At 35.9% G+C, this 20,497-nt stretch overlaps 1 protein-coding gene across 2 annotated transcripts; it reads left to right on the forward strand.

Annotated features, from left to right (window-relative positions):
- The first annotated feature begins 8,659 nt into the window (after positions 1-8,659).
- Positions 8,660-17,099, forward strand: LOC130726322 (protein GAMETE EXPRESSED 2). Of its 2 annotated transcripts, XM_057577571.1 has the most exons (18): positions 8,660-9,037; positions 9,133-9,453; positions 9,690-10,028; positions 10,194-10,520; positions 10,671-10,877; positions 10,964-11,049; positions 11,122-11,263; positions 11,608-11,916; positions 12,000-12,124; positions 12,737-12,954; positions 13,058-13,285; positions 13,824-14,053; positions 15,067-15,104; positions 15,186-15,305; positions 15,921-16,077; positions 16,208-16,371; positions 16,527-16,627; positions 16,842-17,099. In XM_057577571.1, exons 1-18 carry the CDS (start codon positions 8,950-8,952, stop codon positions 16,984-16,986), a joined length of 3,345 nt encoding a protein of 1,114 aa, XP_057433554.1. In that variant the 5' UTR covers positions 8,660-8,949; the 3' UTR covers positions 16,987-17,099. The 2 variants fall into 2 exon arrangements, with proteins under 2 accessions (XP_057433554.1, XP_057433553.1); XM_057577570.1 differs by having other exon boundaries at positions 8,662-9,037; positions 15,067-15,305.
- Positions 17,100-20,497: the final 3,398 nt, after the last annotated feature.

Raw genomic sequence — 20,497 nt, forward strand, 5'->3', positions numbered from 1 at the left:
TCTTTTTTTCCTTGGTGGAGCTCTACCCAGCAAGTTGGTGCTGTTTGTCAACAAATGTAATAGTAGGGTTATCTGATATACTACTCATTAGTATTAGATTGATATATTAAATTGACTATATTTTTAAAAGATGATAAAGTTTCTACCAGTACTAGAAGAACAGTTGTGTAAATGAGGTTAGGTAACGTTCGGGATAAATTATCTTAGTTCTAGGTGAACCATTAATATTTAAGATGAATGGATTAAAATTTTAAATTTTATTTATTTACTTACTTATAAATAATCTTACTATTCCATTAAAATGTGGTAAAATTATCTTCTTTGGTGATTTAAACTAGATGACATATAGAAAAGTAGTGTAGGGGAAGATAGGGAAAAACTTTTTTTTTTGGTCAAAGAGATAGGGAAAACTTGACTGCTAGTATAATGAAAAAAAAAGAGAGATAGAGTGGTGAAGAAAATATATACTATTTTTTGGCCCAAATACGATATTTTAATACAATATACGTATTAAGAAAATATTTAATATGTCGATTATTATATTAGATTTGAAAAGTTTTAACAATTTTCCACATTTATTTTTAATTAGTTTGTAAAACATTAATTATTAGTGGTAACTCGTAATTAAAATTTTGGAATTGTAAAAGTATAATAAATACAATGTATGGTTTCATTTAGTGTACACAAGAAAATTCTTGTGTAAGGTTGCACCACCCTAGATTTACCTGTTATCTCAAGTTTACTATCAGGTCACTTTTTTTTAATTAAAAAGAGTTTAAAAAAAAGTCTTAATCTACCATTACCATCCTTAATCTTCTTCTTTCATATTGACCCAGAAATTCATCTTCATTCTTCATCTTCTAAATCAACATTTTTCAGATTTTGGAACCCCCAAAACCCCGACCTCACCACCACTGCTGAACCAACACTGCACCACCACTACCAACCCCACCCGGCCAGCCCCACCGCACCACCACCTCAACCACCATCAAGTTTATGTCTTTTTCTTCGGATCTGACCCTTGTTCAACATTGAAGCTCAAAGATGAGAAAAAAAGGTGAAAGCTTCAAGCTATTCAACCAGATCAGAAGAGAAAACAAAATCAAAGCTTTTCAATTTCATAAACAGAAAGCAATGAAGCTGGAACAAAACCACCCCCCATCAACGACAATAAAGGACGATGAATATTAATTTACAGTGAGAAAAACAGAAACTTGTAAGTTCAAACTAGTGCAGAGAAAGTACCCAGAAGGTTAAGGGGAAAATGGGGAAGATGAAACAGACCCAGATGAAAAAAAAGGAACAAGAGAACAAAAAGCGAAAACCTTTAGTACTCACAAAATGAATGAGTTGAAAAGGCAAAGGAAATATCAGAAAAGAAAGGAGGAATCTTAGAAGAAGGATTCTCCTGAGAGATGCGATTTTGTTGCCTCGTTCATGTGATGTCGACATTGATTCATTCATTCGAGTGTTTCTAGTTTGCTTCAGATCTGACCTCAGCATCTAAGTCTGTGGCACGCCATCATTCCTCCTTGCTCCGCCGTCGTTCCTCCTTGCCCCGCGGTCGTTCCCCCTTACTCAAGCCCAGCCGCAGCTCTAGGTCTACTTCCATGACAGAATCGGTAAAATCGAAAGCTCCTTACGCTGCTGTTATTTTGGTTGGGTGGGGTTTCGGTGGAAGGTGGTGGTGATTGTTGAGGAAGGATGAGAAAATCTAGTGGTGGCGGATGGCGTTGAGGTTGAGGTGGTGGTGGTGGGTTTTTTCTTTTTGTTGAACAGAGGTGGTGGGTTAAACCAGGGTTAGATAATTAGTTAACAAAATTAAAAAAAAAAATTACCTGGAAAGTAACCTGCTATAACAAGTGAATCTAGGGTGGTGCAACCTTACACAAAGATTTTCTTGTATACACTAAATGAACCTACAATGTATAGATGAAAAATGATAAATATTTCTAAAATTTAGTAATGTGTAATGTAAAGAAATATCAAGTATGTTTCTAAAAGGTTTTTGTAAGCCTAATTATAATATTTTAAAGGCTTAAATAAGTTTTTGGTCCCTAACCTTTACTAAATGCTTGGTTTTCGTCCCTCGTCGGAGCAAAAGTGGGTTTTAGTCCCTAACCTTTGTCAAAAGGTTTGGTTTTGGTCCCTCCGGAGCTCTGGATCAACGCCGGAGCTCCGATGGCCCATGTGGCATGGCCACGTGGGATTAATGAGGCTAGGTGGCAAAGCCAGTGGATTTTTTTTTGTTTAAATTATTAGAAAATAACTAATTAACATCATATATTATTTAAATAAAATCATTAAAAAGGGAAAATTCAACCCAATCACTGGAGTGAAGGGCTCAATAATCTCAAAACTTCAACCCTTTTGTCGATCTCTGCTCCTCTTCCCGTTTTCTTCCTCCCACATTCTCTCTAGATCCATAAAAAAGCCCAGATCTGTTGTTGTGAGAGAAGTTCATTCTGGAAATCAATGGAAACCACCCCACATAAAAGAAAGGGAGGAGGATTTGACCGAAAAAATCCAGATCTGTTGGTTTCTGGATACACCTGAAACAATCAGAGAAACCAAACAGTGAAACCTTAATAATCTGGATCGACCGCATGCACCTCGGGCCTGAGCCAGCGACTGGCCATGGTAGCACAGCGTTGGGTAAAAGGGAGGAAGAGAAGACGAAGAAGAGCGATGGGAATGGAAGAGTTAGAGGAGTAGTTCTTGTTTTCTCTTACAAAGCATGAAGCTATGGGTACCGATGAAATCATCCCTCACTGTCTAGCTCTCCCTTCTTTTTTCTCAAAATCCTAATTTCAACAAAGTTGTGGGTACCGATGAAATTGAAGTTTCTAAAATGAAATATTCGGTTTTAATTTGATGAAAGTGATAGAAAAATTTGATTTTTTCGGTTTCAAACTTTCAACCCTCTAAAAGGTTTTTATATGCATATTGAATATTGACAGTGATTGGAATGGTACTCAATTTAGCTGCTGGTGGTGTCTGGAAGCATAAAGCTGAAGGCGTGCATATTGAATATTGATAGTGATAATGGTCTTGCTTTGTAAAAGAATTTTTAAGTTTTATATATAAAAAGATTTTATGGATTTTTCAGGGAAATATTATGAAGATGGTGAAGAAGATTATGAACATTGATATTTTTGTGGATTTTTATTTTTTTTTAATTTATTTTCAAGGCAAAAATCAGGCTTAAGAAGATGATGGAATATTTTATTATGGTGTTAAGAAATGATTAATTTTTTTAATTATTGAAGTTAATTTCCTTTTTTTATAATTTAAATAAAAAATAAAAACAAATTCCACATGGCCTCATTAATCCCACGTGGCCATGCCACATGAGCCATCGGAGCTCCGGCGTTGACCCGGAGCTCCGGCGTTGACCCAGAGCTCCGGAGGGACCAAAACCAAACCTTTTGACAAAGGTTAGGGACTAAAACCCACCTTTGGTCCGACAATGGACGAAAACCAAGCATTTGGTATAAGTTAGGGACCAAAAACTTATTTAAGCCTATTTTAAACTTAGATCTCGTTGTAAACGAGTTGGACATGTATAGACTTGTTAGGGTTGGATTACCTACCTTATGAAGATTTAAGCATGTGCTAGCATGTGTTCCAGGCTTCCAGCGACAATGGAGCATGCATGTCTTGGGACTAGGGATGGCAGAGAAGCCCGAACCCATGGGCACCCGACCCAACCCGACCCGATTTTTTGGGGTGAAAACCCGAGTTAATGGGTTCGGGTTCGGGTTTTACCCGATTGCTGAAAGTGTTTTCGGGTTCGGGTTTGGGTTTGGGTTTGGGTTTGGCTAAACCCGCACCCGAACCCTACCCGAACCCGGTTTGTATAAGTGAAATTCCAGATATATCCTTAGGTATATATATGTTATTAGAATAGAATTAGGGTTTGAGGTCACGGCTTTCTTCTCCACTTTCAGATCACGACTTTCTTCTCCTCTTCCAGTTCTGCTCTGTTTCCTTCTTCCGCCCACGGAGCTGCCATTCTCCTCTTCCAGTCTTGCTCCGTCTCCTTCTTCCGTCCACGGAGCTGTCGTTCTCCTCTTCCAGGCCCGCTCCGTCTCTTTCTTCCGTCCACGGAGCCACCGTCCAAGCGTCCACGGAGCCGCCGTCACCTCCGCTTCAGGTTTTCTCTCTTCCCTTCAACCATTTCCCCTTAGCCTCTGTTTGATCTGGAACAAGGTTTGGATGAGGGGTTTGAGGTGAAATATAATGTCAATCAGGACTGCATCAACTGCCTGGGAAGGGAGGAAGGAAATTGTCACTGGAGAAGTGATGATTTTGATAAAAAAAGTGGCTTCTTCGTGCTATTAGTGCTCAAGTAGAACTAATGCTGCCTATCTATGCTCTATTCCCATTCTCAATACTGATTCTCATGACAAAAGTATGTCTTCTATCTCCTCTTCTCTATTCTTTAATTTCCCCTCTTCCCAACTAGAGCTACTATAATAATCTTACATGCATATATCATAGTCTAGTTTTATTCAAAGTCATATGTTTTCTTGAGAATTGGAGATTAGATTTCCATTTTCCAGCTGTAGGAACCCTCCATTAGGCTCCAGTTTAGGAACAATTGTAATTGGAAATTGGATGGAAAGGACCCACTTTGGGTCAACACTGATTTGGATGTTCGGAACAACTTTGATCAATTTATCAATTCACACTTTTGGAGTATGTAGTTTAGGCCTCCGATTCATTGTATATACATCAAATAGTGAAATTAAAATCTGTTCATTCATGATTAGATTAACATATATATATTCAGTTGTCTGTGGTGTGCATTCACACATGGTCTTCATTCTGCTCTCTTGTAAGTAAGCCATTAATAAATAGCTTATTCTGTTTGAACTTTGAAGGAGCATGTCAGCAAGATACTAGCATGAAATTAGGATTCAAGAAGATTAATTACAAATTTGAAAATCCATGTTTAACCATTAATGAGTATTCTCTTTGCAAATCCTAGGATAAAAAGAATGACATATTACTTAATGTAGCAAATCCAGTATGACACTTTAACCTTCAACCTGGGCTAATATTGATGCAGCATCTGATTTTGCATTGGTTGACTTAATATTGCACACCTAAAAGGTGTAAACGTTGCTGTTATAAATGGTAAAAGAAACTGCTATTCATTCTTCATTTTTTATGGATTCTCAAATGCAGATGGACAAGAGTTATGAAGTTCTTTGCAAAATATTTAGGGATGAAGCTAATGCTGTTTTGGAGAACTGAGAGCACCATTGGATTGGGTCGGGTTTCCGGGTTCAGCTGTTTGTTTGAGGTTGTGTGCGGGTGTGGGTACGGGTCGGGTGAACCCGAAACCCAATGGGTTCGGGTGTGGGTTTAAGTTCACCACCCATTTCGGGTTCGGGTGCGGGTGCGGGTGTGGGTTTTTGATTTCGGGTTTGGGTTTGGGTTTGGCAAAACCCGCACCCTACCCGACCCATTGCCATCCCTACTTGGGACACATGGCAAGGGGAATAAAGATTTAACATGTATGTATATGGCTATATGCCTTTGCATTGTCGTGGCATGAGATACTTCCACCTCAAATGCCACTTACCAATTTTGTGTTGTCCTACTTTTAACCAAGTCGGAGCTATTTCCATTCAAATTACTTGGTGGGAAAATTTTGGAACTGTTTCAGTTTTGCGATCATAGTTCTTCAGTTTTGCGATGGTTTGGGACTGGGCTTTTCACAGGGGAAACTTCCCTTTTACTCATGGCATACCATACGCAAAAGATCGTGACTGTCATAAAAAACACTAGCAATGAGAGCCTTGATAATCATTGTGGGGAGAGACATGACTGAAGAGTGCTGAGAGAAAGAGCGAGAGTTTGCAATTCGCGAGAGAAGTTGAGGAAACTGAAACCCACTCTCATTGCTATTGTGTTTTTCGTGACAGCCGCGATCTTTTGTGTTCGCACCGAAACAACCACAATTTCTCAAATTGTGGTGGTAAACATCATCAATTTTTCTAATTTGATTCATACCAAACAGCTTACCAATATTAGTACTCACCGACGAACTGGGCAAAGCAATGCACAAATTTCAGAAGTCCTTATCTATGCTAACAAAATCTAATCCAACCATCTTTCCTGAATTTTATCGACCAAATCTTGCTCATCTATTTTTTTTTTTTTCTCCTTTACACATCAAACTATTGGTTTCTCATGACAGAGGATCACACATTCATAAAAGATGGTTTCCTTTTTAAAAAAAATATCTAAAGTAATTTTACTTTAAAATCATTTCCCTCCTTCTATGAACCAAACAATAAAGGAGTTATCTTCCTTCACCTCCCCTTCCCTTCCCTTCCCTTCTTTTAATCAATCAAACATGATGAGAATTCAAATCTCGCACCTGCATCCATTGGAGTTCAATAAATCTGTGTTGAGCTCAATAAAAATCCAAACGCGTTGGGGGCAGTTCACTCGTGACAGGGTAAATGACATGTCGCCTCGTCTTACCCCACCACATTTCAGTTCAATGGGAACATCCATGGGAACAAGTTTGGCAGAAATGTACGAATTCGTAAGCAACCAACAATTTTGAAATAACTATATATCCATTCCTAACCTACACTTAACACTAGTTGGTGTTTAATCATGAATCAATCAATAATGGCCAACCATTTCCAGCTTTCCATAATTATCTAATTGTATGAATCTACCATATATATTATTACATGAAAAGTAAAACATTTTGCACAGTGTAATGGTGGGGTATGTGACTTCGCGCGAAGAGCAAATTAACAACTCGAAAATTCAAATTGGGTACAGAATAGCAAAACCAGTGATCAATTCAAACAATCTGAAATAGAAACCAAAAGAACATTTACCTGATTTGAAATATATATCAGGTTAAAATGTTGCAACGAACCATGATTTTGATAGCTTCAATCCATCAAGAACGAACCATAGAATCTGAAAATAATCAATACAAAAATCAGAAGTGAGAATAGGGAACGAGGCATCACTGATTGGATGATCAAAGAAGAAGAAGACTTACAGATACGAATGCGTACAGAGAAGGCAACTAGGCAAGGAAACCCTAGAGCGTGTAAAAAGAAACGGAACAAAATTTGGCAGGGAGGCTGGGACTGGGAGGGAGCGCGCACAAAATTTGGGAGCCCGCGGGTATGACAGAGTAACATAAAACCCCGTTTAAATATCCGTTCCAAAACTATTGTAGTTTAAGGGTTATACTCATGCATAAAGTTTAGGAGTTCATTAATTCATGTTTTAATTTGACTGAAACACCTTTATTTAATATGAGTTATATAAAAGAGAGATAATGAAAATCATTGGTCAACTAATTTGTGAGAATTGTGATTGGTGAAAATAAGAGGTGATACTTGAAAGATACAATATTAAATGAGGGCATGAGTGAAAGAGAATGTGATAAAGTGCTTTGGATATGTAAAACAACAATGGTTTTGGAACAAAAGAAAAAGGCTAAAACTACAATAGTTTTGGAACTGAGGGAGTATTATTTTCTCTCTATATATTAGTCTTTAGTCATAGTACTAATTACTAAAGTTAGGGTGATTCTTAAACTTTTAAATTTTCTGATTTAGTAAAATGATGTGCATTGTGAGAAATTGTAAAGAAAAATATTAAATAAAGTATAGACAATGGTTGGGGAGATATGTACCAATGACGCGAAGTCGATTATTCACTCGAGAGTTGTTAGAAGTCCTACATGGCTACATTGACAAGAAAGATGACATAGATAGCGTTTATTAAGGGTAAGACAACTCTCAATTTTTGAGCTAACTTTTGGATTGAGCTAGACATCCCTAATTCTAATGTGGTATCAAAGTTGATTATAGATTCGTTTGTTCTTGGAGATTTCTCATATTTAGGTCATCTTGCAAATGTTTAGTCTTGCAATTTTCACGTTTTAGATGTTCAACCCTGACGTAAAGGGTGTGTTAAAAGTCTCACATTAACTAGAGATATGACATATATAGTTTTTATAAGGGTAGAGCAACCCCTCTACTCTTGAACTAACTTTTGTATTGAATTAGGCATCGCTACGAGCTTCCACTTAAGGATCTCTCGTGAACGCATGTTCTCACTTTATAAATATAAGTTCTCTCGTTCATTTACAAAATTGGTTGTTCATTTTTAGCGTTTTAACGAATTCTCTTAACACTGAAAGCTTATTTGAGTGTCAATATGTCTTTTTGTACCCACACCAGCAACCAACACACCGCTGCGAAAACTAATGAGGTAGATCTACTTTCAGAATGAAAAATTTGCTTGCTCTAAAATGTTTGATACAACCCTCACTTGATTTTAAAAAAAATATTAGAAAAAAATTTGTACAGTAAAAGTAAAAGTATGTGGTTTTATATAGTCTATTTAGTAAAAAATGTTCTCACTTGTGTTTCACATTGTTAAATGCCCTCACTTAAATAGTAAGAATATGTGGTTTTTTATAACATTTTTAGTTAAATATTTTTACATGTGTCCCATTTAATAAAAAATGTCATCACTTCATTATTTTTTATTATGAATATATATGTATATATTACCAAGTACATTAAATTTTTGAATCCGTCCTCGTGTCTTCATCATTCATCACAGGCAACCGGCACATGTAACCATGAAGCTCGCCGGAGCCACCGCTTACTGCCGGTGTCCGGTGAAGATATCCACCGCCGGTGACAGACCGAAATTCTACGACATGCAACAGAGACTGCAAGTTCTTCATCAACCTCTCTTCACTCACTTCGATTCTGCAGTTCAGATGGTTGGGAAAAGCATTTCCTACCTTAACGGTTGTAACCGGTTGTGTTTTGTTGGTGTTATGTTTCACATGTTTGTAACCGCTTTAAACCGCCACCAACTGCTCCTTCATGAACTGTTCTTTTCATTAACTCTGCACTATGCTATGAGATTTTCACAAAAATGGAGTTCCTAACAACCAGACTCATTGTCATTTCACTCTCTGCATTCTCATTTTTCCCACTATCTTGTTCTGAGTATACAACTTCAGGTTAGTCAAAAGCAGCATTTTTTCATCTTTGCTTTTTGTAGAAAAGAGAGTTATGTACAATGTTTCTCATTTTTTTGTGTCTTGATTCGTGACAGATAGATCAAAATTGCCCATATTCGCTTTCAGTTGGTGGGATGATAAGGGCACATTCAAGGCTGGTGAAACAGCAGTTATTAAGGTCAAAGTGCTTGAAAATGGTGATAAGATTGATAGAAATGCTTTTCAGCCTATACTCACTGTGAATGGAAAGGAAGGGAATAGTTCCTATGTATCCACGGTGTTCTCGGATTTCAAAGGAGACTTTGATGATTGGAAGATTTGCTTCGCCCCCATCAGGGTTGGATTGTTTAATGTGCTCATCAATGAGGACCGTTATAAAGTTCTTGATTCGTCACTGCATTTCCAAGTCGAGCCAGGTTTGATTTTACACTTCATTGAGTGGAACCGGATTATGCGTAGATAGGTGTTAGTAGAATGATATCAGTATTCAGTTGTCCTTTTAAATCACTTGGAAGGGTTCTGTTGTTTGTAAGGAAGTGAGTGCTGATCATTTTACTTATCCTTCTTTATACATGAATGTTATGAATCATTGTAGCTTAATTTCTCTTGTGTATGTGTTTACTAATGCTTAGATGCTATTGTCTGACTGAAGGGAACATGTACCCGTCTGTGTGTGTGGCATCATGGAAAGGCCTTAAATATGAGTTTGAAGCTGGTTCTAAAGCTACAATTATGGTGCTCCTCAAAGATGCATTTGGGAACAGTATCTCCAAGACGAATGACGTGTCCTATTTACCTGATTTTAAGTTGTTTGTGTTGAGCGAAAATGGTTCTGTTACAAGTGAGCCAGATATCTCCAACATGGGGTGGAATGAGTTTGATTATATAGTCATTGAGTTTTTTGTGATGCAAGCTGGAAACTTCTCCTTGCTCATAGAAGGAGGAAATCAAACCTTGAATGGTTCTCCATTACCATTAAAAGTGAATCCAGGTTGCATGCTTTTGTTTCAATAATAACTAGTCTATCGTATTTGGACTATTTGATCTTTATAAATGAGAGAAACCCCTTAACTATAACTTTTAATTATATGCTAGAGCTTGATATTTCTCAGAAATTAAATGGGGTTTATGTCTTTGTTTCTTCTGTGTATACCAGGAGCTATAGATGTCTCTAACTGTATGGCCAAATGGAACATTGAACCACATGCATGGCAATTGGCTTCCAAGATGGAAATCTTTATACATCAGTTGGATCAATATGGAAATCTGGTTTCTGGATTGTACCCATTTGATGCTGACATTGTTGAAAGAGATACAAACTTGACAATACCTATAGCAGATCTTCTCTTTGAGGAAGTGGATTCTGGGATTCAGTTGTTTTCCTTTAGCAATCTGGAGCCAGGGAACTTCCTGCTAACAATATATGATAGCAAGCATAATAAGAGCATTTCCAATATGCCATATGTTTATACTGTTTTTGTTGGTAATGTTTCATGCCAAGTCCTATTGAAATTTTATTGGTTTTGTGACATTACAGGACTCTGGCTGGCTTATTTCAATGTTTATATTCCCCTATAGTTTGACCATTTATTTTCTCTAATGCAGTTTCTATTTTATGTCTCTTTGTGAATAGGTTATTGTGATGGGGTGAAAAGTGTTGTAAATGGATCTGGTTTAAATGATTCAGTAGCTGGAGTAAGGGCAGAGTTCTCTGTATATTTGAATGACATCTATCAATATCCTTCCCCAGTGGAAGCAGACATACTTCAAGTACAAATCTTAAGAGAAAATGATAACTACAGTGTTTCGCCAACCATATATCCTAAGCTAAATAAAAATGGTATTTTCAACTATAAACCTTATATTACATTCTTTTACATATTTGAAAATTGGATTTTTTATTGTTATATGTGATCATGATACCAGGGAGCATAATAGCTTCAGGAATGCCATATGATGGTATAGGTCGCACGGAAGCTGCCCCGTCTCCTTCTATATCGTTGAGCAACAATGTAAGGAAGACAAACATAAATTTTTGGAACATAATCACTTATAACCCTAATTAAACCTCACCTTTGTTTCAGTCTGGGAGCAGGAGCCCTGTTGTAGCCAGTGCATTTAATGTGGAATACACACCAGATAAAAGTGGCTTTTTCGATATTAATGTATATTGTGGAAACATAATACTGAATGAGGGTCATGCATTCAGAAAAGAGGTAAAAGCAGGTACTAAAATATATTACAGGATATAAAAAGTTCCTTTTTTCGCACTTCATCTTTCACTGGTAGACACTCCAGTCTTCCAATAGCAATGAAAGTAAGTCAATGAGAAAATGAGAAAAGAGCACCACAATTGAAGAGCTTTTAATAGAAAAGGAAGGATAATGATGAAAGCTTCAAGGCTTGTAATGATAAGTGGTTTCAATTACTTAGCTTAAAAGTACAAAATATTTCCATCAGATTTTCTTTTTTGTGGTTTATCTCATGTTTGTCAGGAAAGTTTTACATATATGTATTATTTTAAAGACTTCCAATCATTTCTCATGAGAGCGCCCTTAACTTTGCTGCAGGTGAAGTAAATATTTCATTGTCAAGTGTTGCGAGGTTTTCTTCCAAGGTGCCAAAGCTGTCGAAAAATGAAATAGTTGTGCAGCTTATGGATTCATATCTAAACCCTGTTCTCTCACAACAGTCAAAATTGAAATTGGAGATTGCTTCAATTAATATCTCTAGGTTTTCAACTTGGGACACTGTGGATAATAAGGATGGTTCATACAGCTGCAGCTATATGGCTAAAGATGTTGGCACTTACGAGATTTGCCCTTCCTTTGATGGCAAGCGCTTCTTGGCATGTCCCCTCAGTATCAATGTGTACAGTAGTAAGTTCCAACAATATGTATTGTGCGTGTGTGTGTATGCAATATGTATGTTTTAAGGATTCTTTTGCTCGATGACCGTACAGGTGAATATTTTCCCAAAGCCAACAATGATACAGTATCTATTTGGGAGGATGAATCCATTGCCATTGATGTCTTGGCAAATGATTATTTTGCGGGTGACAATGCACGTATAGTTGAATTTTCAAAAGTAAGATATGTTGCCAATCTATAGTTGGATCCTCCTCCTAGCGTTCTCTTGTTATTTTGTGTTCATTCTAACTTTTCCGAGTAGAAAGTGTCAATGTCCCATATTGAGATAAGATATTAAATAAGTCCTTATATCGAATAGAGCAATCCTTACCTCTTAAGTTAGCTTTTGGGAATAGAGTTAGGCATAATCCGAAAATTAAAATTGTATACACTATACAATACTCACCCCTAAACTAACTTTGGACCTAGAGTTAGTCCTGACTAGAATTTTAAGAGAATATCTCTAGTCATCTTTCATATTAAGGAAGACATGGATGTTCACAGAGAAGGGATTAGTTTTTTTTCCATCATTTGATTGTCCTTTCATGTTGGTCTAGCATTCAGTTATCCATGTCATATTTATTCACTTCACAGTGAATAATTGGCAGTTAATTGCTTATGTTTGTGACAAACCAACTGTTTCAGCATTACAGCACCAAGTTTTTTTAAATATAGCTGTTTGAAGTTGTTACTAAATCAAATTAGTAATAATTTCCATTATACCTTTATCTTTATGTCTTCAAATTCTTGTGGAATTTGATATTTGACCCTTTGTCTTGTACCTTGTCAGTCAGATCATGGCTCACTTATACAGAATGGAAGGATCTTTCGCTACACTCCCTATGAAGATTATTATGGAAATGATTATTTTTGGTACACAATATCTGATATAAATGGAAATCTTGCTACTGCTTCTGTGCACATATCCGTTCTCAATATTCCACCTCAGTTTGCTTCTGCTCCAAGCCAACTGCAAGCAACAGAGGACTTAATAAGCCCTAGATTTGGGTCTGTATCACAGCTTATATAAGTAATTTTGAAGATTTCAATAATATTGTTTAATTAATTGAATTTTCCTTTTTCTATTTGAACTTACTATGCCTTCTTGCAGTGGTTTTTCTGGGTTTGAAATCACTTACTCAAATCCAAAGGAGAGTATTTCTGTCAATCTGAGTGCATTATCTGGAAGTATACTTCTGTCTCCCTTGGTGATGCAATTTGGACAACCAGTGTGGAATGAACTTTCAATTAATACAGGAAATGAAACAGCAACCAGTTTACTATTAGAAGGCACTGTGGAAGAAATTAATTTTGCGCTTCAGTCAATTCAGTACCTGGGGTATTTTTTTTATATTGCTACTTTATGTGTTTACTTCATTTAAGTTATGCTCTTACTGGTCAGGCATGCGTTTAAAAGTTAAAACGATATAGCCTCAAAGTAGACTCTGTATGCTCTTATAAGGACATCCTCAGTGACTCTACCGTGTGTTCTAAGACTAGTTATAACCTCATCATATATATGGGAGCCTGAAAGCAGGGGAATCTGCACCAATAGGCTGAGTAGCAGACCATAAAGAAAACCTAACACTACATTTTTTTCACTTAAAACCTTAAGACATTAGGTATATAGGTTTGTTTTCATATACTATCTTTATGGCTAATCAATGTGAGGCATTTTAGGTTATACATGAATTATTTCGTGTTAAAATTGTCGAAGTTTCAAGGCATTTTGTGCCGTAAATAAATTTCATTGGACATGTATTATTTTGGAGAACATTTTTATCATCAGAAGTGTAAATATTTGTGTTTTCAAGAATTGTTGCTTCTTGGTGGTACAGCTATTGTTATTGTTATTAATTTTCTCTTCTTCTTTTCAGAAATGAGAATTTTTATGGTGCAGATACCATTAAAGTCTCTGCCAAGAATAAGAATGGAATAAATTCATTGGGTGTCCCAATTTTTGTTGATCCTATAAATGATCCTCCATATATTAGAGTTCCTTCCTTCATTATATTGAGGAGCAATGAAGAAGAGACCCATATCTTTGATAAAGAGAAAGACAAGTTTGACTTTTTGATTGGAGATTCCGATCTTCCGACTTTCCCTGGTATGATTAGCAATAAATATTTAAAGTTATACTTTACAGCTTTGTCTAATGCAAGATTTACAAGGTAGAACCTGCAATTATTTGGTGCAGCGATAGTCATATTTGGCGATCACGGCTAAGACTAATCAGTAGTAGATACAATAGTTGGTTCTTTCAAGATTTACTGTGTGAAAGCTAAATCCAGAGGCTTGCTTGCGATTTCAAGTCATAAAGATATAAAAATCAGAAGCAAAAGCTGATACTTTTAAGTGAAAAATACTGTTAGTGTTGGATATATTCTATTTGAAGTTAACTAACTGTATTCTGTATTTTTAACCGAGATAATCATCCATTATTAGGATGACAACTATTTCAATTACGTTTATTTCTACTCTAAAATAGCTTATGACACATCATTCTAATAGTAGGGATGGGGTGTTAGATAAGATTAAATTTTTGTGTCTATTTTGTGTGTACTTTTACATCTATCTATTATAACTTACTGAATAAAAGAGGGGAGAAACTGATAAGAACCTTGGGAGAACCATACCAAGAGCTGCTCCGCATCCTTACGCCCACGCGGGCTGGCTGTGAACTAGGCCTTGGAAGGCTCTGAAACCAATTGATAAGAACCTTGGGAGAACCTCTCCACAAAAGCTAGTTGTTGTAGTTGGAGAGCTCAAGGCCTTATAAACCCCACATTAGAATCTCATACTTCCAATGTGGGACACAAGTCCATACCTTGCACTTGGGTCCTAACATCAACCAAGCCAAAAGGGAGTGATAACCTGCATGATTATCTTCAAGTGTAATTTTCTACAGTAGGGAATTATTAGGTTTTTACTATGTTATAAAAGTAAGGAAGATTTCTAGGTCCAATAGTTTTGTCTGAAAATTTTCCTTATAGGCATGAATTATAATGATTGGAATAATTTTGGATTCTGATACACTAAACGCTTCTCAATTTTGTAATGACTTTATAATTTGCGTAAGAGAGTTTGGGGACCTGACATTCTGCTGGTGGATGATGTCAGTTGGGGAGAGTCACTTTCTTGTGTCATTCTCTGTGGAAGTAAGTGATGGATTATTAGCAACAAATCTCCCAGCTCATTTGATCAATACAACTGAACTGAAGCACATGTATAATTGTCAGTGGCAACCTCTTCAGACATATGTAACCATCTCAAAGCACTTTATGGTCAAAGCTACTGGAATCAGATTTCATGGCACAATCAATGACTGCAATAGTGTTATGCAGCAATTGTTCTATCTTGTGAGTGATGTTATTTTACCCTGAAGTTCCAGGAGTAATCACGGTTCTCATTATGTTACCATCACCAGCTAAACATAAATGAAATGCCTCGACAAAAGTCTGTGGCTTGTAGCAGAAGCACCACCATCTGTTCCTCTATCAATTATCATGTTCATGACCAAAATAGTAGAACTTGTAGAACATAGGAAAGTTATACGAAGCTAAAAGCACACACACCCACTGTTCGCCAGTTTGGTCTATAATTTTGGACACATTGTTAAGAAGGACCAGAAGAAGTACATGGCTAGGACAGAATTTTGGTTAGTATCATTTAAACTTGAAAATTCGTGGCACTGAGAAGCTACAGAAATTTTTACAAACAGCTCTTATCTACTTCTCTAGGCACCTTAAGAAAAGCCTCCAATATGAGAAACAAGTTTCTTAGAAGTTTACTAAATGCCTAAAACTGTTACTACATCAAGGATAAAAAAACACACATAGAAAGAAATGTCAAATTAGCTCATGTTTTGGAATAAGATGACATTGTAGATTGTAGCATCCTTTGATTAGTGTTATGGCAAAAACCTGCTAAAAACTAAAATTTTCACTAGATTCTCTTTTTGTTATTTTGTCCAGGGAGGTGAGCATGGAGCTGTTTTAACATTAACAGTGAATGACATGGGAAACTATGGGTGTTATCCAGGTTGTGCAGAGGGGATGTCAATGCCATTATACACTGAGGCTATGGTTAATTTAATGAGAAAGACGCCTATGAGTTCATTCCTTGCACATAGTAAGTTGCAGATTTCATAAGCTGAGTTGAGTTGGATATCATGCCATAATTTTCCTTCCATGTTGATTGTTTAGATATGGAAGGTATTTTGTTTCTCGGACTTACTAGCTCTTTCTATTTGTGACAACAGCCTTAGGATCAATCATCGTCATTGAATTTGTCATCATTTTCTCTCTTGGAGTGTTACTTCTATACTTAACCTGCAAATGCGCAATTCTGCTCGTACATGAAAGAAGAAACCGTGAGAAAAGGGCTTCAGAGCTATCTACTGCACAAAGTTCCCAGACACAAACTGTCAGTATGCATAGCAGATAATTTGCATTTGCGCACAGCGCATAGAACATAAAAATACTTTAGTTTTTTAGAATATGGCTTTCTTGTGTTCAAACTTTACTATAGCCTTGTCTGTGTATAAATTTTATACTTATCTTTTTTACAAATACATGCAGTCAAGCATGAACAAACCTGAGAATGCTACTTATTTCACTGGTTGTTGTCCAAGTCCTTCCTTGCTTCGTTTCGGCATGCAATCCTCCAACTTTCGCCAACGGTAAGTACTTTAATGAAACTGTCAGCAATGCTGTTATAATGCTTGAACATCGGTAGATTTTCTTTACATTTCATAAACCAGAAATGAATAATTGAAGTAGCAAATGGTCTATGATTTCATTGTAGAGTTGGTGTTTTATGTTTAACTAAGACAGTTTATTTTTGCCAGAACTATAGTGAGCTTACTCTTAGTTTGGTGTTTACTAATGTTTCAGGTCCCGTCGTCTATTTCACATTGGAGAATCTAGCAAAGCAGTGAATCAACCTTCTCCTTCAACGAGTGAAATCCAACAAACACTTATGTCTACCTCTGCGCCTCTTTCCTTTGACAAAAACCATAGCTTAAACTCAAATTTTTAAATGTGTACTTCTTTTTTCGTGAGTGAATAGTTATTGAGCTCTTGTTTAACTGAAATAAAACTTGACTAAGACATCATTATTTATACATATCAATCGCATTTATTTTTTTATAATTTCTACAAAAAAAAAAATTAATAGGTTAAAATAGAGGATCTGCGTAATGTGGACCACCAATATACTAGCAAGGCAAAGTTAGTGGTGTGAATCAAGGACGGCGGACGTGCATTCTAATGGGGTTTGTAATGAAAGATGTTGCACGGTGGCGAACGACTACAGGGTTGCTGAAGGAGTGGTTGGACTCGCCTTTGGTATGGGTAGCGGGACGTGGTTATGCGGCTTCATAAATGATTCCATCAAGGATGTTTGAATGGTAGATTCAGATGAGGTTTATGATAAATTCATTGAGGTGATTGCATTGGGAGAAAATGAGGTAGAAGAGGAAGGACAATGGATGAGGCAAATGGAAAGGCTTCAAATAGCGAGGATGAGAGAGGGAGGGAGAGAGAGAAGAGAAGTGAAGGGGAAGGACCAAGTAGAACTCTATGTGGCTCGACTAGACCTCATGATAAAAGGGTGCTCTGACAAGGAATACCCTTGACCAGGGGCGTATCTAGGATTTTCTTGTTGGGGGGCGAAATATAAGACTAAAAAAATCTTCATTGAATATTATATAAATTTTAAATTATAAAAAAATATTTAAATACAAATCTTCGTTCTCTTATAGTACTAAATTTACCTATTATTGTATCAACATAATTTTTTTCAGCAATTTCTCTCTTGATATATACATCTAATAAATTTCAGAGAAGATCATCTTCAATTTTGTTGCAAAGCTGAAGTCTTATCAACTTTCTTTGCATTAAAAGATTGCTCTGTAGATGCAGTTGAAAGATAGAATGTCAAAACAAAACGTAACAATCTAACAACAAGTGAAAATATTATTGTTTTTCTAGTTTCAACTAACTTCTGGTAAAACTTGGATAAACTGGAAATATTTCCTAAATTATGATCTCGGTAAACATCTGAATGATAATGTTTTAGTTAGAACGACAAATTTCTCTTTTCTAGCTCGGAAAAATCATCTGCATAAAACTTCTCAACAAGCTTACAAATTTTCTCATTGCCAAATGATTTAAAATTTTCCTTAGAATCTAAAACTGAACTAAGTATGAGAAGTTTCACAACCTCTACATTAAATCTTCTATTTAATTCATATAGTTGCAAATCAATTGCAGAATAAAATACATATATCATATAGTGATGTTTCATATATCTCCATCTTGTTTCCTATGAAGATCATTACTCATAAAATAAGGGGCTTTCATGTCAGGAACTTCAACTTAATGAGTATCACAAAATATTATAACATCTTCTATATAAAAATATCTATAGTCGTTGAACATTTCAAAATTCTTGAGCGGCGATGGCCCCTGCCTGCCCCCACCTAGATACGCCCCTGCCCTTGACTCGTGGCTTTACCATCGTTGTGAAGGCGACAATGGAATGCAATAGTGGTCAACGAAATTTAACTTTCTATCATTCAAATTTTAGTATCTCTTATAAACAGGTGCAACGAAATAGTTCCATTTTGCACCAAGAAAAAATTGTCGATGTTAGATGAGGTATAAAATATGAGATTATGACTGAAATAAATAATTCTAAAAATTGATTGAATAATTCTAAAAAATATTAAATAATAGTACATAAAAAATTTAAAAACAGTTTTGGATTGAAGCACCAGTTTTCTTTTCCAGAAAGAAAAAAGACAAAAAGCTAAAACAATAAAAGCTAAGTGGATGCAGACCAACAACGGCAAATACCAGTGGCGAAAGTGATGGTCAGCCCACAACAGACAGCGACCCAACATTGTTTCCGCATTTTTTACAAAAAAAAAGTATTGAATTAAGTTAATTAATTAAAATACTAACTTAATTACATTGAACTAATAATTAATTTAATTGTTTATTAAAAGGTCAAAAGGAATGTTACAAAATGAGAATGCTGCATATGCATAAAAGGTATTATACATTTAAGAATAAAAACTCAGAATCGTTGTACAATTAATTGTTTTCCGATGTATTAAAAAAAAGAATCGTTGTACAATTAATTGTGAATAGAGAGATTGAAAAATAAATAATAAATGCCAATTTTACGAGATTGATAATCATTGAATTAGTTGGTGGTATGATTGAAGTGTGGTGAGTATTATATTTGTTAGGTACTAACAGACTATTAATGAGCCTGCAAAATGTTATCACAAAAACAAAACCACTAAGAAATTAAAATTTGGATGCTTATGATAAAACATATAAAACAATACTCATTTTTTAGTACCAAAACAATATTCGATCTTAGCAGAATATGAATAAAAAAGGAGAGGAGTAACATACAATACAACTAGCATGCAATGCAACCAGGTCCCAATACTAGTTGCTTTGCCAATTGCCATGCAAATCGCTACTGCACATGCTTTAGCCGTTTATTCATTTGGATTTTTTCTCCGAAGCTGACCCTTTCAACTGGTCTCTCATCCTTCCCCCATGTTCATGATATTGTAATTATTTTAGATATCAAACCTTATATAAGTTAATATTTATATGAAACAAGTAGAAAGAATAAAACAGTGCTTGTCGTATTGACAATGAACGAAAATGAGTGAGAGCGCGCATATATGACTTTTTAAAAGACATCCATCCACTTTCCTCTTAAACGTTCACCGCTTTTTGCATCTTTCTACATCATGTCACGTCGCCATCAGGGTCCTACGCTCACGTCTTAACCAAGCTATTTCATGTGCCCAATAAATCTCATTTCACATTATCTCTAATTTTCACACACTATTCAACTTCTAATAGACATCACTTTTTTTAAAAAAATGTGTTTTCTCATAAGAATGTGTGCTAATATGAGTTAAAAGTGCATCTTAACACATTAACAAATAGTAGTAGACAGTAGTATAGCAATTTATCATCGTAATTTATTAAGAGAAAGTATAAACATATAAAGAATCCAAATCCAATGGGCCTCCTATTGTTTAAGATGGGGTCCAAATCAACGGATAAAAATCTTGGCGGTGTCTTGGTAACGTGCAAGTAACAACAATTATTACCCAATCTATACGCCGTGATCCTCATTTTCAGGACCCAAAATATGAACAACAAGGAAAGTGGGAAGTCTTTTTTCATCACCACGAGACTAATTTTTTTTATAGACAAATACTTATAAATGTTAATGGTTAGTAAATTAGTTATTCGTAAGAGTTTAAACGCGAGCCACCTTCAACTTACGAATCTCTTTCATTTCCCTCCCTTATCTCATCAAGTGAGCTACCCTCCCCCCTAACCACGAGACTAATACTTTAGGGACTCAAAAATCATGGATGGCCCTCTCTTGAGAAGTCTTTTTTCATACCTAAAAATTGAATCATAAACTATATAATGAGGAGTCCGACTATTTACCAGTATCAATCAATTGCACTAGACATTGTTAGTACTTAGTAGGAAAGTGAGAC

Source organism: Lotus japonicus, chromosome 6, assembly GCF_012489685.1.
Source record: "Lotus japonicus ecotype B-129 chromosome 6, LjGifu_v1.2".
Lineage (NCBI taxonomy): Eukaryota > Viridiplantae > Streptophyta > Magnoliopsida > Fabales > Fabaceae > Lotus > Lotus japonicus.